We start from the raw sequence: 13,129 nt of genomic DNA, 5'->3' as shown, positions 1-13,129 counted from the left end.
GGATGGCATTGCTTAATGCAATGGATTGAGTGAGAAGTATGCATATCAGCACCAGAGAATCCTGACAGTACACACTGTGCGCAATTCTGTGGTCACATTGACTGTGGACTTTTGAGCCAAAACATGGACAATTCCATTAAGTATAAACCTGAATGTATTGTTAAACCAGTGCTTCATCCCGAATGAAAAAAAAACAGATGAACAGAAATGCTGTCAAACATCTACAAATGTGTTTTATCATTATTTGTATTTGGTACAGAAAGGTTCGCCAATCTTTATTAAAATACAAGTTTTATCAGAAATAAATTTGAAAAAAAAAAATTCAATCACTGGAGATCAGAAACAAAAAAAAAAAAAATCAACCCAAAATAAAACACTGAAATACGTTAATAACTTATCTATACAGCATGAGAATTGAACCGTCCACACGATGAGGGTCCTCAGGGGAACTAGATCCATCGGTTGAAGATTTCTTTTTTTTTTTGGATAAGACAAGGTGGTGAGAGCAGTAAGATCTTCGGCATCGAGGACGTGACCGAGAAGTCATTTGTGGAGTGCAGGCTTTCGGATGGATGTGCAGAATTAGTCGCCGCATTTCATAATTTCACTTCAGAACGAGTTCTCCAGAAATTAAAAAAAAAAAAAATCCATCTGGCAAATACTACAAGGTTAACCACAGTTAAGACATGTCCGGGTTAATGGATGAAGAGGGGTTAAAATAACCTTTACACTAAACGAGTGCGCGAGTGTTAAAGGGAAGAAGCGGACTGACAGGGAACCCGTGTCCTGCCAGGGAGATTACATCAGTTAGTATAGCATCACTACATTACAGGTTACCAGCGAACTCACATCACTCTGCAGCATGGTGACGGGTCAGGACACAGGACGGGCGGCGATACGCAGCATCACCCTATAGATCACAGGAATGTTTGCACTGGAACAGAGAATGGTCAGCACAATCCCCCGGAGGAAGAAGGGGTGTCACTTCATACTGGGGGCCACAGAAAACGCATGACTTGAAGTAAAAAGTGAATGCACATTAATGTGAAAAAGAAAAGAAAAAAAAAGACCCTCCCTTCCCCCAATAAATGAGGGAAAAGGGAAAAAAAAATTGACCTGAGGACAGTAACCACCTATACTGCCCCCTGCTGGGGATGGGAAGGGCTGATTTGGTGCGCCAGCCCTGATATTTAGTGTTTGTTCATTGTCTTTCATCCAGTCTCAATCACTGTCATCACCTATCACATGATCCCGCAGCATGAATTCTGCTTCCGCGCCTAAAAAAGGGAGAGGGCAGAGGTTATAAAATGTCATTAAAATAAAAAGTAATCAATTCAATCAAATGCTAGAAAAACATTTTTTTTCTAATTTCAAGGACACCAAATGTCACACCATTTCTGATGCCATGGCACAACCGAAATCCTCCTTTTTGCAAGGCTTACTAAATTGGAATACCGATGTAAGAAGTGTGCTGACATCAGTGGAGAGAATGTGGAATAAATGTAAAGTTTCATCATCCTATCTCGTTTCTTTCTGGGTAAAGCCAAAGACTTATCAGCAGCTCCTCGAAGATCTTTATTGCTAAGGCAGAAGAGACAGCAGCACTCACCGAAATAGTAAAACTATTTCTTTTGTTCCATATTTCATTTAAACTTCATGACACTGAAGGTAGCGGGGGGGCAGAGGTGTGGACATTTGCCTTTTTTATCCACCCATTACAAATTTCTCCCCAGCTACCTTCAATGTCATGAAGTTTAAAGGGAATCTGTCAGCAGGTTTTTGCCAACTCATCTGAGAGCAGCGAGATCTAGTCAGGGACCCCGAGTTCAATGATGTATCACTTAGATTAGTGGATGCAGCCGTTCTGACAGTGACATATTTTAGATTTTGCATGTAGCAGAGCTGGGGGAGCTGTCCCTGCCCACACCAGGCTTTCAGTGTACATTTACATAGATAAGAGCTGCGAATCACAGAAGGTGTGGAGTCCACTAGAGCTCAGGTGCTGCTGAGACCCACTAATGATAAAGATAAGAGGCTTAAACTAACATTACAGGCAAACAAAAATAGACTGAGATAACAGAGACAGGGCTGAAATCTCTGTTTTAACACTTGCAGCATGATGTCTTCAGGTTACATTGACGAAATCTGCTGACAGAGTTCCTTTAAATGAAAAATGGAATAAAAAAAAACAACATTTTACTAATTTGGTGAGTGACGCTTTCTCTTCTGCCTTATTAGCTATTGTTTTTTTACGCTTTGGGGGCCTTTTAAGCTGAGCATCACTCACTAATCATCCATAGAGTCAGGCTATAGTTAGTGAGTTTGTTCACCAAGTTTCTGGGATTGTGCGGTTTTATTTTTTATTTTTCCTTTTGCACAGTTTTTTACGGTTAGCCCTTCTGAACTCCGGATGTAGCAGTATGACCTACAATATGTCAGTGCAGGTGTTTGAAGTGGGCTCAGGAGTGGACCCCGCTCCATACACATGGCCAGCTGAGCTGTTGGATGTCTCTGTAAATTTCTGATCACGAACTTTAAGTTTGCTGTTATCCCAGTGGTGCCCAATATCTACCCCAGACCCATAATGTGATTGCAGGTGTCCGACGGGTTACCATGTCAGCCGCCATCTTTGTAGGCCCAAGAAGCTCAGTCTGTGGCTGATCTTCACAGGATATTGTACATTTTACTTTGTGCAGTAATACTGAAATACTACAACATATAGCGAGGAGAAAAAAGTATTGCAGATTCAAGTGCCCTTGAGGGAAATGAAAAATAAAAAGAAAACAAAACAAAAAAAAAAAAAAAAAAAGAAGAAGAACTATACAAGTTTGACATCTCCATATGAAATAACTGTCCGGTTTCCTTCCAGATTGCAGAGGAATGTACAGTGGAACCTCGCTTAACGAGAATTTCGCTTAACAAGCAAAGCTTTCTGTAAATTTGCAACTCTGTTTACGAGAAAGCTTTGCTGTAAAAGCAAAATCCTCACCGCACACACTTCCGGTACCGTACATCCACCGCGTTCTGACCCGCACTTGCAGTCCACATAAACACACACACAAGCTTGCACAACACACACACACACACACACACACACACTATGCTCACCTTACCTTCCGTTGCATCGCCGGCCTCATGGTTCTTGTAGTTCACCGGTACATCGCGACGTCCTCGCGGCGAACTACAAGACCCAGGAGGCCAGCGATGGAGCAGAAGGTAAGGTGAGCATAATGTGTGTACCTTCAGTTCCATCGCCGGCCTCCTGGATCTTGTAGTTCGCCGCGCCATTCCAGGCTGTGCATCGGCAACCAGCGACGAAGCAGGAACTTCCCCTGTCAGATGCTACTCAAAGGCAGCACGCTGGCCAATCAGAGGCAAGCGGCTCCTGCCTTTGATGTTAGCGCTCTGGCAGCGGAAGTTCCTCCCTCGTCGTTATGGTAACCCGATACACAGCCCGTCCCGGAGAACAGCAAGTCCCAGGAGACCATCGATGGAATGGAAGGTAAGGTGAGCATAATATGTGTGCGTCCTTGTGTGTGTTTGTACGTGTGTGGAATGACACAATAGGGGACCAGGATGGGACACTGAACAAGTTGTGGAACGAATTATCTGCTTTGCAATGACTTCCTATGGGAAATCTTGCTTTGCTTAACGAGTAACTTGGTTTACAAGCACAGTCCCAGAACGGATTGTTCTCGTTAACCAAGGTTCCACTGTATTTTATGATCTTTTGAGAAGGAATTGTATGGCGTGAGTGAATGCCTGGCTTCTGCTCCGTGTGGTACTCACCGTTTTATAGAAGGCCTTCGACTGTGTTCCTAGCACTTCGGATTTACTGACCAGGTCGTCCAGTTTCTCTCCGCGCTGCAGTAAGGACTCCATGGTGTTATGCTGATAATGACCAGAGAAACATATAAGCAAACGCTGAAATAGTAACATGGTAATTCCCGGTGATGTGCTGCGTTCTCCATGTAGTAGGGTTATAGGTGTATTATTATCATCTACAGGCAGCCTAAAAGCTTTATGTGAAACTGCTTATAGTAAAGTGTTAAATTAATAGTCTCTTATTTTACTTATTGTTTTATCCAAATGGTCCCTTTCCATGGAACCCATTAAGCAATACGGATATCAAGGAGGGAAACGCTGTTAGGTCAAATGGACATTCAAAAAAAGTGGGGGCCCCTGGTGTGAGCCGGCAAGGAGAGAATGGCGTAGAAACAGCAACACTCACTCTCCGGTCATGTAAGATATGCAATACTACATGTCTGCTGCAGGGTGATGGAGCAGATACAAGCACCTTCCTTGAGGGGATCAAGAAGTTATCTATAAAAACCTCTAAAAGAGGAACCACCCAAAAAATTTCTCCACTCATTTTATGGGTGAGCAGCTGAATGAGATGGCGGCAAAATGTAGTGCAAGAAGATCCCCCTCAGTGGATGAGGAGAGGTAATGACTCGCTCATCCTGAGGTCACACAGCCGGACTAACACTCGGGCAAGTCACAGCCGGAAACAATCAGACTAGTGCACGAAAGTCCTAGTATTTTCTATCACTCCTATTAGCACTAGAAGTCCCAGAAATTTCGAGCCCTCCCCTGAAGTCCCGAAAGAGGGTCAAACGACATACAACTGAATAGAACTAACTAGAAACTAAATGGCTAAACTCAATGGAAAACAACAACCTCCTGTGGTGCGACAGTAATGGTCTTAATTACAGAACAAAAGACGGTGATTATAGGATGTTAGCTAAAATCCTTCAGGTCATTCGACCCGTCTCTGGGTTCCAAAGGTAGAAATGTGAAATGACCCCTCTCTGGGACTTCTAGTGTTAGGTCAGTGTGCTGTCTGCTGAGCAAATGGATAGCACATTCACCAAATATACACCCGCCTTAAAGGGGTTGTTTGGCATAAAGTGATAAATCTGCAGTCCCTCTGTGTCACCCTATGTGACTGCAGACTTTTATATCCTCCCAGGGTACACACTGTGCGCTACGAGGATTGCCAGTTTCTGAGCCAGGAAGGGCGATTACGTGATTGCAATTGTGTAGTATGTCTGTTCCTGGCCAAAACCCGACAAATGTATTGAGCGAGGCTGCACCCACTAGTCAGGTACTGGCCGGGAACAAGCATACTGCACAACTGCAGTCACGTGATCGCCCTTCCCGGCTCAGAAACCATCAAGCCGCACACGCACAGTGTGTGCCCTGGGAGGATATAAAAGTCTGCAGTCACAGAGTGACACACAGAGAGTGACTGCAGATTTTAGACCAGACAACCCCTTTAATGGGAACCTGTCGTATTGACTATATCGGTTTTGCAGACAAAACATTACAGAGCAGGAAGTGCTCATCAGACACACTGTGGGAAAAATGTCAGTAAATCTTGTATACAATGAATTAAATACGAGTCCCGGGGTGGCCAGTGACAGGGTGGGGGGAAAGGGGGCGGCCCCTGCCAGTGACAAGGGGGTGGGGGGAAAGAGGGCGGCCCCCGCCAGTGACAAGGGGGAGGGGGGACATCCGGCCCCCGCCAGCGACAAGGGGGTGGGGGGATCCGGCCCCCGCCAGTGATAAGGGGGTGGGGGGCTCCGGCCCCCGCCAGTGACAAGGGAGAAAGGGGGGGGGGGGGCATCCGGCCCCCGCCAGTGACAAGGGGGAAAGGGGGGGGGCATCCGGCCCCCGCCAGTGACAAGGGGGGGCCCCCGCCAGTGACAGCTGTCAATCACTGACTGCACCACCCACTGGACTCATGCATATAAACACTAAGGATTTCAATGAAAAAAATACAAGTCATCCTGCCCCTTTTCCCACAAGTGTCTCCTCCTCTAGACCGTGCGGTCCAAACATCGGACTGCAGGTACAGCGTGGCAGGTTCTCTTGAAGCTCAATAATTATTATTCACTCACCAGGATGATTTTGGTTTCGTCCAGTTCAGCTTGTACTTTGCTCATTGGATCAGCATCTCGAGGGTTCTGTGAATATAAATATAGATAAAACTTTCCACCGCATCCTCCATCTATTACAATGATGCATTCAATCAGCAGTCAATGTCAGGTAAGGGGACTGTGTGGTAAACAGAGTGCAGCTGAACAAAGATGGATGTGTACATAGTAATGTACTTATGGGATGGCCGTTATTCTTTACATAATATGGAGACGAGAGGAGAGTCTGCCATGTAGATCAGGTAAGGGCGTGCAAAACTGCTAACAAGACAAGTTGAGGTGCATGTGAGCCAACAATAGGGTACAGCCCATGTGTTTAAGGTTTGTACCAATTAAAGGGAGTCCACAGACCATACTGGTTGTCTAATAAAATGTTAGTTTGATACTGACAGAACATTAAGAAAATAGTAATATTTTCTGGCACACGACGTGAATAGTCGGCCGATAGCCACCAGAAAATTTAAATAATACGCTGAACTCTTCCCAATAACACGAAAAAAACCAAAACGTAGGTGAAACCAAGGCAGCAGCTGCATCTGCCCCCCGCGCTTCCTCTCCCTCCGGAGTACACACTGAGCCGGGGGTCAACATTGTTGAGGACAAGAATTGAGTATCCAAAAATACTTAATTCAGCCATTTCATAGACTCGGGTATATAGTTCAGTAGATGTAAACTAACGCACATATTTGTGAATGTTTTTGTTTCTTACTAACATGTATATATGTATATTACATATTCAGTGTATTTTCCTTAGACACAGCATATACTAAATATATATATATATATATATATATATATATATATATATATATATATATATATATATATATATATATATATAAACTTGAAGATGGCTGCCGCTTCCTGTTTTGCACATGGGACGATGGACAAAGAAATTCCTGGAGCCTGGACTGACCAATCCAAGGAGGATGTGCAGATCTCTCTACCTCGTGAAGCCCCGTCCTATGATACTTGATTGGACTAAAACTTTTGTTTACACCCCCTTATTGCTCGGTCTAGGTTTTTTTTTCAAATAATAAAGACCACTTGGTCAGTGCCAGTCATGGAGATAGCTATTACTGACTTGCTGTCCGTTATTATTTAATCTCACGTGCACACATGACATTTTAATATGAAACAGCAGTCAGATCCTGAGCGATCCTTTGAGTCTCATCATCGTCGTCATTTTAACCTTGACAACATTACTGCACTTTGTAAAGGTGTGATATTACACATCTGTAAATCTATTAGTGCACATCATCTGGAAGGAAAAAATACAAATCTGAAACTTGGCTATATTCACCCCCCCACTGCTCCAGAGCAGTCTCCGGCCTTACACTGCTGCATGTAACTGAATAGGATAACTGAAGTGAGCACTAATATATATATTATGAGTGCAAGCCAAAAAGAAGGGAATTTTGTTTACTTACCGTAAATTCCTTTTCTTCTAGCTCCAATTGGGAGACCCAGACAATTGGGTGTATAGCTTCTGCCTCCGGAGGCCACACAAAGTATTACACTTAAAAGTGTAACCCCTCCCCTTCTGCCTATACACCCCCCCGTGCATCACGGGCTCCTCAGTTTTGGTGCCAAAGCAGGAAGGAGGAAACATATAAATTGGTCTAAGGTAAATTCAATCCGAAGGATGTTCGGAGAACTGAAAACCATGAACCAAGAACAATTCAACATGAACAACATGTGTACACAAAAGAACAACAGCCCGAAGGGAACAGGGGCGGGTGCTGGGTCTCCCAATTGGAGCTAGAAGAAAAGGAATTTACGGTAAGTAAACAAAATTCCCTTCTTCTTTGTCGCTCCATTGGGAGACCCAGACAATTGGGACGTCCAAAAGCAGTCCCTGGGTGGGTAAAAGAATACCTCGGTAATAGAGCCGTAACACGGCCCCTTCCTACAGGTGGGCAATCGCCGCCTGAAGGACTCGCCTACCTAGGCTGGCAGGAGATAAGAGATGGAAAAGAAGGGAATTTTGTTTACTTACCGTAAATTCCTTTTCTTCTAGCTCTAATTGGGAGACCCAGACAATTGGGTGTATAGGCTATGCCTCCGGAGGCCGCACAAAGTATTACACTCAAAAGTGTTAAGCCCCTCCCCTTCTGCCTATACACCCCCCGTGCTCCCACGGGCTCCTCAGTTTTGGTGCAAAAGCAAGAAGGAGGAAAAAGAATTATAAACTGGTTAAAAGTAACTTCAATCCGAAGGAATATCGGAGAACTGAAACCATTCAACATGAACAACATGTGTACACAAAAAAACAGGGGCGGGCGCTGGGTCTCCCAATTAGAGCTAGAAGAAAAGGAATTTACGGTAAGTAAACAAAATTCCCTTCTTTGTCGCTCTATTGGGAGACCCAGACAATTGGGACGTCCAAAAGCAGTCCCTGGGTGGGTAAAATAATACCTCATAATAGAGCCGTAAAACGGCCTCTTCCTACAGGTGGGCAACCGCCGCCTGAAGGACTCGTCTACCTAGGCTGGCATCCGCCGAAGCATAGGTATGCACCTGATAGTGCTTCGTGAAAGTGTGCAGGCTCGACCAGGTAGCCGCCTGACACACCTGCTGAGCCGTAGCCTGGTGCCTCAAAGCCCAGGACGCGCCCACGGCTCTGGTAGAATGGGCCTTCAGCCCTGAGGGAACCGGAAGCCCAGCAGAACGGTAGGCTTCGATAATTGGCTCCTTGATCCACCGAGCCAGGGTTGATTTGGAAGCCTGTGACCCTTTACGCTGGCCAGCGACAAGGACAAAGAGTGCATCCGAGCGGCGCAGGGGCGCCGTACGAGAAATGTAGAGTCTGAGTGCTCTCACCCAATCTAACAAGTGCCAATCCTTTTCACATTGGTGAACTGGATGAGGATAAAAAGAAGGTAAGGAGATATCCTGATTAAGATGAAAGGAGGATACCACCTTAGGGAGAAAATCCGGAACCGGACGTAGAACCACCTTGTCCTGGTGAAACACCAGGAAAGGGGCTTTGCACGACAATGCTGCTAGCTCAGACACTCTCCGAAGAGAAGTGACTGCTACTAGAAAAACCACTTTCTGCGAAAGTCGTGAGAGGGAAATATCTCTCATTGGCTCGAATGGTGGTTTCTGAAGAACCATCAGAACCCTGTTTAGATCCCAGGGTTCTAACGGCCGCTTGTAAGGAGGAACGATGTGACGAACCCCCTGCAGGAACGTGCGTACCTGTGGAAGCCTGGCTAGGCGCTTCTGGAAAAACACAGAGAGCGCTGAGACTTGTCCCTTAAGGGAGCCGAGCGACAAACCCTTTTCCAGTCCAGATTGAAGGAAGGACAGAAAAGTGGTCAAGTCAAAAGGCCAGGGAGAAAAACCCTGAGCAGAGCACCACGACAGGAAAATTTTCCACGTCCTGTGGTAGATCTTGGCGGACGTTGGTTTCCTAGCCTGTCTCATAGTGGCAATGACGTCTTGAGATAACCCTGAAGACGCTAGGGTCCAGGACTCAATAGCCACACAGTCAGGTTGAGGGCCGCAGAATTCAGATGGAAAAAACGGCCCTCGAGATAGCAAGTCTGTTCGGTCTGGTAGTGTCCACGGTTGGCCGACCGTGAGATGCCACAGATCCGGGTACCACGACCTCCTTGGCCAGCCTGGAGCGACGAGGATGGCGCGGCGGCAGTCGGTCCTGATCTTGCGTAACACTCTGGGCAACAGTGCCAGCGGAGGAAACACATAAGGGAGCTGAAACTGCGACCATCCTGAACTAAGGCGTCTGCCGCCAGAGCTCTGGGATCTTGAGACCGTGCCATGAACATTGGTACCTTGTTGTTGTGCCGGGACGCCATGAGGTCGACGTCCGGCACCCCCCAGCAGCAACGGATCTCCTGAAACACGTCCGTGTGAAGGGACCATTCCCCTGCGTCCATGCCCTGGCAACTGAGATAATCTGCTTCCCAGTTTTCCACGCCTGGGATGTGAACTGCGGATATGGTGGATGCCGTGGCTTCCACCCACATCAAAATCCGCCGGACTTCCTGGAAGGCTTGCCGGCTGCGTGTGCCGCCTTGGTGGTTGATGTATGCCACCGCTGTGGAATTGTCCGACTGAATTCGGATCTCCTTGCCCTCCAGCCACTGCTGGAACGCTTTCTGGGCAAGATACACTGCCCGTATTTCCAGAACGTTGATCTGAAGCGAGGACTCTTGCTGGGTCCACGTACCCTGAGCCCTGTGGTGGGGAAAAAACCGCTCCCCACCCTGACAGACTCGCGTCCGTCGTGACTACTTCCCAGGATGGGGGTAGGAAGGATTTCCCCTTCGATAACGAAGTGGGAAGAAGCCACCACCGAAGGGAAGCTTTGGTCGCCTGAGAGAGGGAGACGGTCCTGTCGAGGGACGTCGGCTTCCTGTCCCATTTGCGTAGGATGTCCCATTGAAGGGGACGCAGGTGAAACTGCGCGAAAGTGACTGCCTCCATTGCTGCCACCATCTTCCCCAGGAAGTGCATGAGGCGCCTCAAGGGGTGTGACTGGCCTTGAAGGAGAGATTGTACCCCTTTCTGTAGTGCCTACTGCTTGAACAGCGGAAGCTTCACTATCGCTGAGAGGGTATGAAACTCCATGCCAAGATATGTCAGCGATTGGGCCGGTGTCAGATTTGACTTTGGAAAAATTGATGATCCACCCGACACCCTGGAGAGTCTCCAGGGAAGCGTCGAGGATGCGTTGGCATGCCTCTTGAGAGGGTGCCTTGATCAGCATCCAAGTACGGGATCACCGAGTGACCCTGCGAGTGTAGGAGCGCTACTACAGTAGCCATAACCTTGGTAAAAACCCGTGGGGCTGTTGCCAGGCCGAACGGCAGTGCCACGAATTGCAGGTGTTCGTTTCCTATGTCGAAGCGCAAGAAGCGCTGGGCTCTGGAGCAATCGGTACGTGGAGATAAGCATCTTTGATATCGATCGATGCAAGGAAATCTCCTTGGTACATTGAGGCGATGACGGAGCGGAGGGATTCCATCCTGAACCGTCTGGTTTTACATGTTTGTTGAGCAGTTTCAGGTCCAGGACCGGGCGGAAAGACCCGTCCTCCTTTGGGACCACAAACAAGATGGAGTAAAAACCGTGGCTCAGTTGCTGAAGAGGAACCGGGATCACCACTCCTTCTGCCTTCAGAGTGCACAGCGCCTGCAGAAGAGCCTCGGCTCGCTAGGGAGGCGGGAATGACCTGAAGAATCGAGTCGGGGGACGAGAGGTGAACTCAATCTTGTAACCGTGAGACAGAATGTCTCTCACCCAGCGGTCTTTTATTTGTGGCAGCCAGGTGTCGCAAAAGCGGGAGAGCCTGCCACCGACCGAGGATGCTACTAGAGGAGGTCGAAGTCATGAGGAAGCCGCTTTGTTAGCGGCGCCTCCGGTGGCCTTTTAAGGACGTGACTTAGACCGCCATGCATCAGAGTTCCTTTGTTCTTTCTGAGACCTTTTGGACGAGGAGAATTGGGACCTGCCCCGCCCTGAAAGGACCGAAACCTCGACTGCCCTCTCCTCTGTTGGGGTATGTCCTGTTTGGACTGGGGTAAGGATGTATCCTTTCCCTTGGATTGTGTGATGATTTCATCCAGACGCTCGCCAAACAGCCTGTCGCCAGAAATTGGCAAACTGGTTAAGCGCTTTTTTGGAAGCAAAATCTGCCTTCCATTCCCGTAGCCACAAGGTCCTGCGGAGTACTACCGAATTGGCGGCCGCGACCGCCGTACGGCTCGCAGAGTCCAGGACAGCAATAATAGCGTAAGACGCAATTGCCGAGGTCTGGGTGGTAATGGATGCCACTTGTGGCGCGGCCATGCATGCGGCTGCTTCAATTTGCGCTTGACCTGCTGAGATAGCTTGTAGCGCCCATACGGCTGCGAATGCTGGGGCAAAAGAAGCTCCGATAGCTTCATAGATGGATTTCAACCAGAGCTCCATCTGCCTGTCAGTGGCATCCTTGAGCGAGGCCCCCTCTTCCACTGCAAGTATGGATCTAGCCGCCAGTCTGGAGATTGGAGGATCCACTTTGGGACACTGAGTCCAACCTTTAACCACGTCAGGGGGAAAAGGATAACGTGTATCCTTAAGGCGCTTAGAAAACCGCTTATCTGGACAAGCATGGTGATTCTGGACTGCCTCTCTGAAATCAGAATGGTCCAGAAACATACTCGGTGTAAGAGAAGCTGACTCCTCCGCCGGAGGAGCTGAGGGAGAAATATCCAGCATTTGATCGATGGACGCAAAAATAACGTTCACTATGGCGTCCCCGTCTGGAGTATTAAGATTGAGAGCGCCCTCAGGATCAGAATCCTGATCAGCTGTCTCCGCTTCATCCACCAGAGATTCCCCCCGCTGAGACCCTGAACAATATGATGTCGAGGGAAATTCTAAGCGAGCCCGCTTAGTCGGTCTGGGGCTGGGGTCTAAGTCAGAACCCTCAGTCTGGGATGTATGAGATACCCCGGGAGGACATTGTTGGTCCAACTGAGGGGGGCCAGGGAACAATGATTCAACAGAGTCCCTTTGCTGAGATACCGGCCTGGACTGCAAGGCTTCTAGTATCTTAGTCATAGTCTCAGAGAGTTTTGCAAACTCCGTCCCCATCACTAGGACAGTGTCAACAGGTGGCTCCCCCTGGGCCCCTCTTAGCAGAGGCCCTGGCTGAAGAAGTGTCACAGGGCCGAACATTGCACACAATGAGGGTCAATGGAACCTGCCGGCAGCTGGGTCGTACAAGCGACGCAGGCAGCATAATAAGCCTGTGCTTTGGCACCCCTGCCTTTTGTGGCGCCATGCTATTGTTTTCCCTGAGTAACACACTAGGGTATATAGCCAGAATTAACTGTGCTCATACAGTGTAAAATATATACTATAAACAAATAATGTATCAATACACTACAGCACCATGGGGCTAGCACCACAGGTGCTGCTTACCATCCGCCTAAAGCGGTTATGAGGCCACCAGAGACCGTGTCTGGGTCTCCCAGGGTTAATCCCTCTCTGCAGCGTCGGAGGAGCTGACAGGAATGGCAGCAGGGCGTCCTGACGAGAGGAGGGAGCCGTGGGCGTGGCCGAGGTGCTCACACTGTGCACAGTGAGGGGGGTGGGGTATGGAAATCATACTCCAGCCCTCAGTGCTGCTCGTTCCGTGCAGCGTCCCGCCCTTCCCCTGCCTGTCAGGGCTG

General features: G+C 48.1%; 1 protein-coding gene across 1 annotated transcript in view; it reads right to left on the bottom strand.

Moving 5' to 3' along the window:
- Positions 1-208: 208 nt before the first annotated feature.
- The window catches only part of YKT6 (YKT6 vesicular SNARE protein), a 51,712-nt gene continuing 38,791 nt past the window's right edge, over positions 209-13,129 (bottom strand). Inside the window, exons 6-8 of the mRNA XM_075342960.1 lie at positions 5,904-5,969; positions 3,790-3,891; positions 209-1,277 (exon numbers count right to left, since the gene is read on the bottom strand). Of these exons, the coding sequence (XP_075199075.1) occupies positions 1,242-1,277; positions 3,790-3,891; positions 5,904-5,969 (204 nt within the window). The 3' untranslated portion in view covers positions 209-1,241. The remainder of the gene's footprint in view (positions 1,278-3,789; positions 3,892-5,903; positions 5,970-13,129) is intronic.

This window comes from Anomaloglossus baeobatrachus, chromosome 4, assembly GCF_048569485.1.
Source record: "Anomaloglossus baeobatrachus isolate aAnoBae1 chromosome 4, aAnoBae1.hap1, whole genome shotgun sequence".
NCBI lineage: Eukaryota > Metazoa > Chordata > Amphibia > Anura > Aromobatidae > Anomaloglossus > Anomaloglossus baeobatrachus.
Note: the sequence above shows the minus strand (reverse complement) of the source record. Positions and strands in the feature narration are given on the sequence as shown.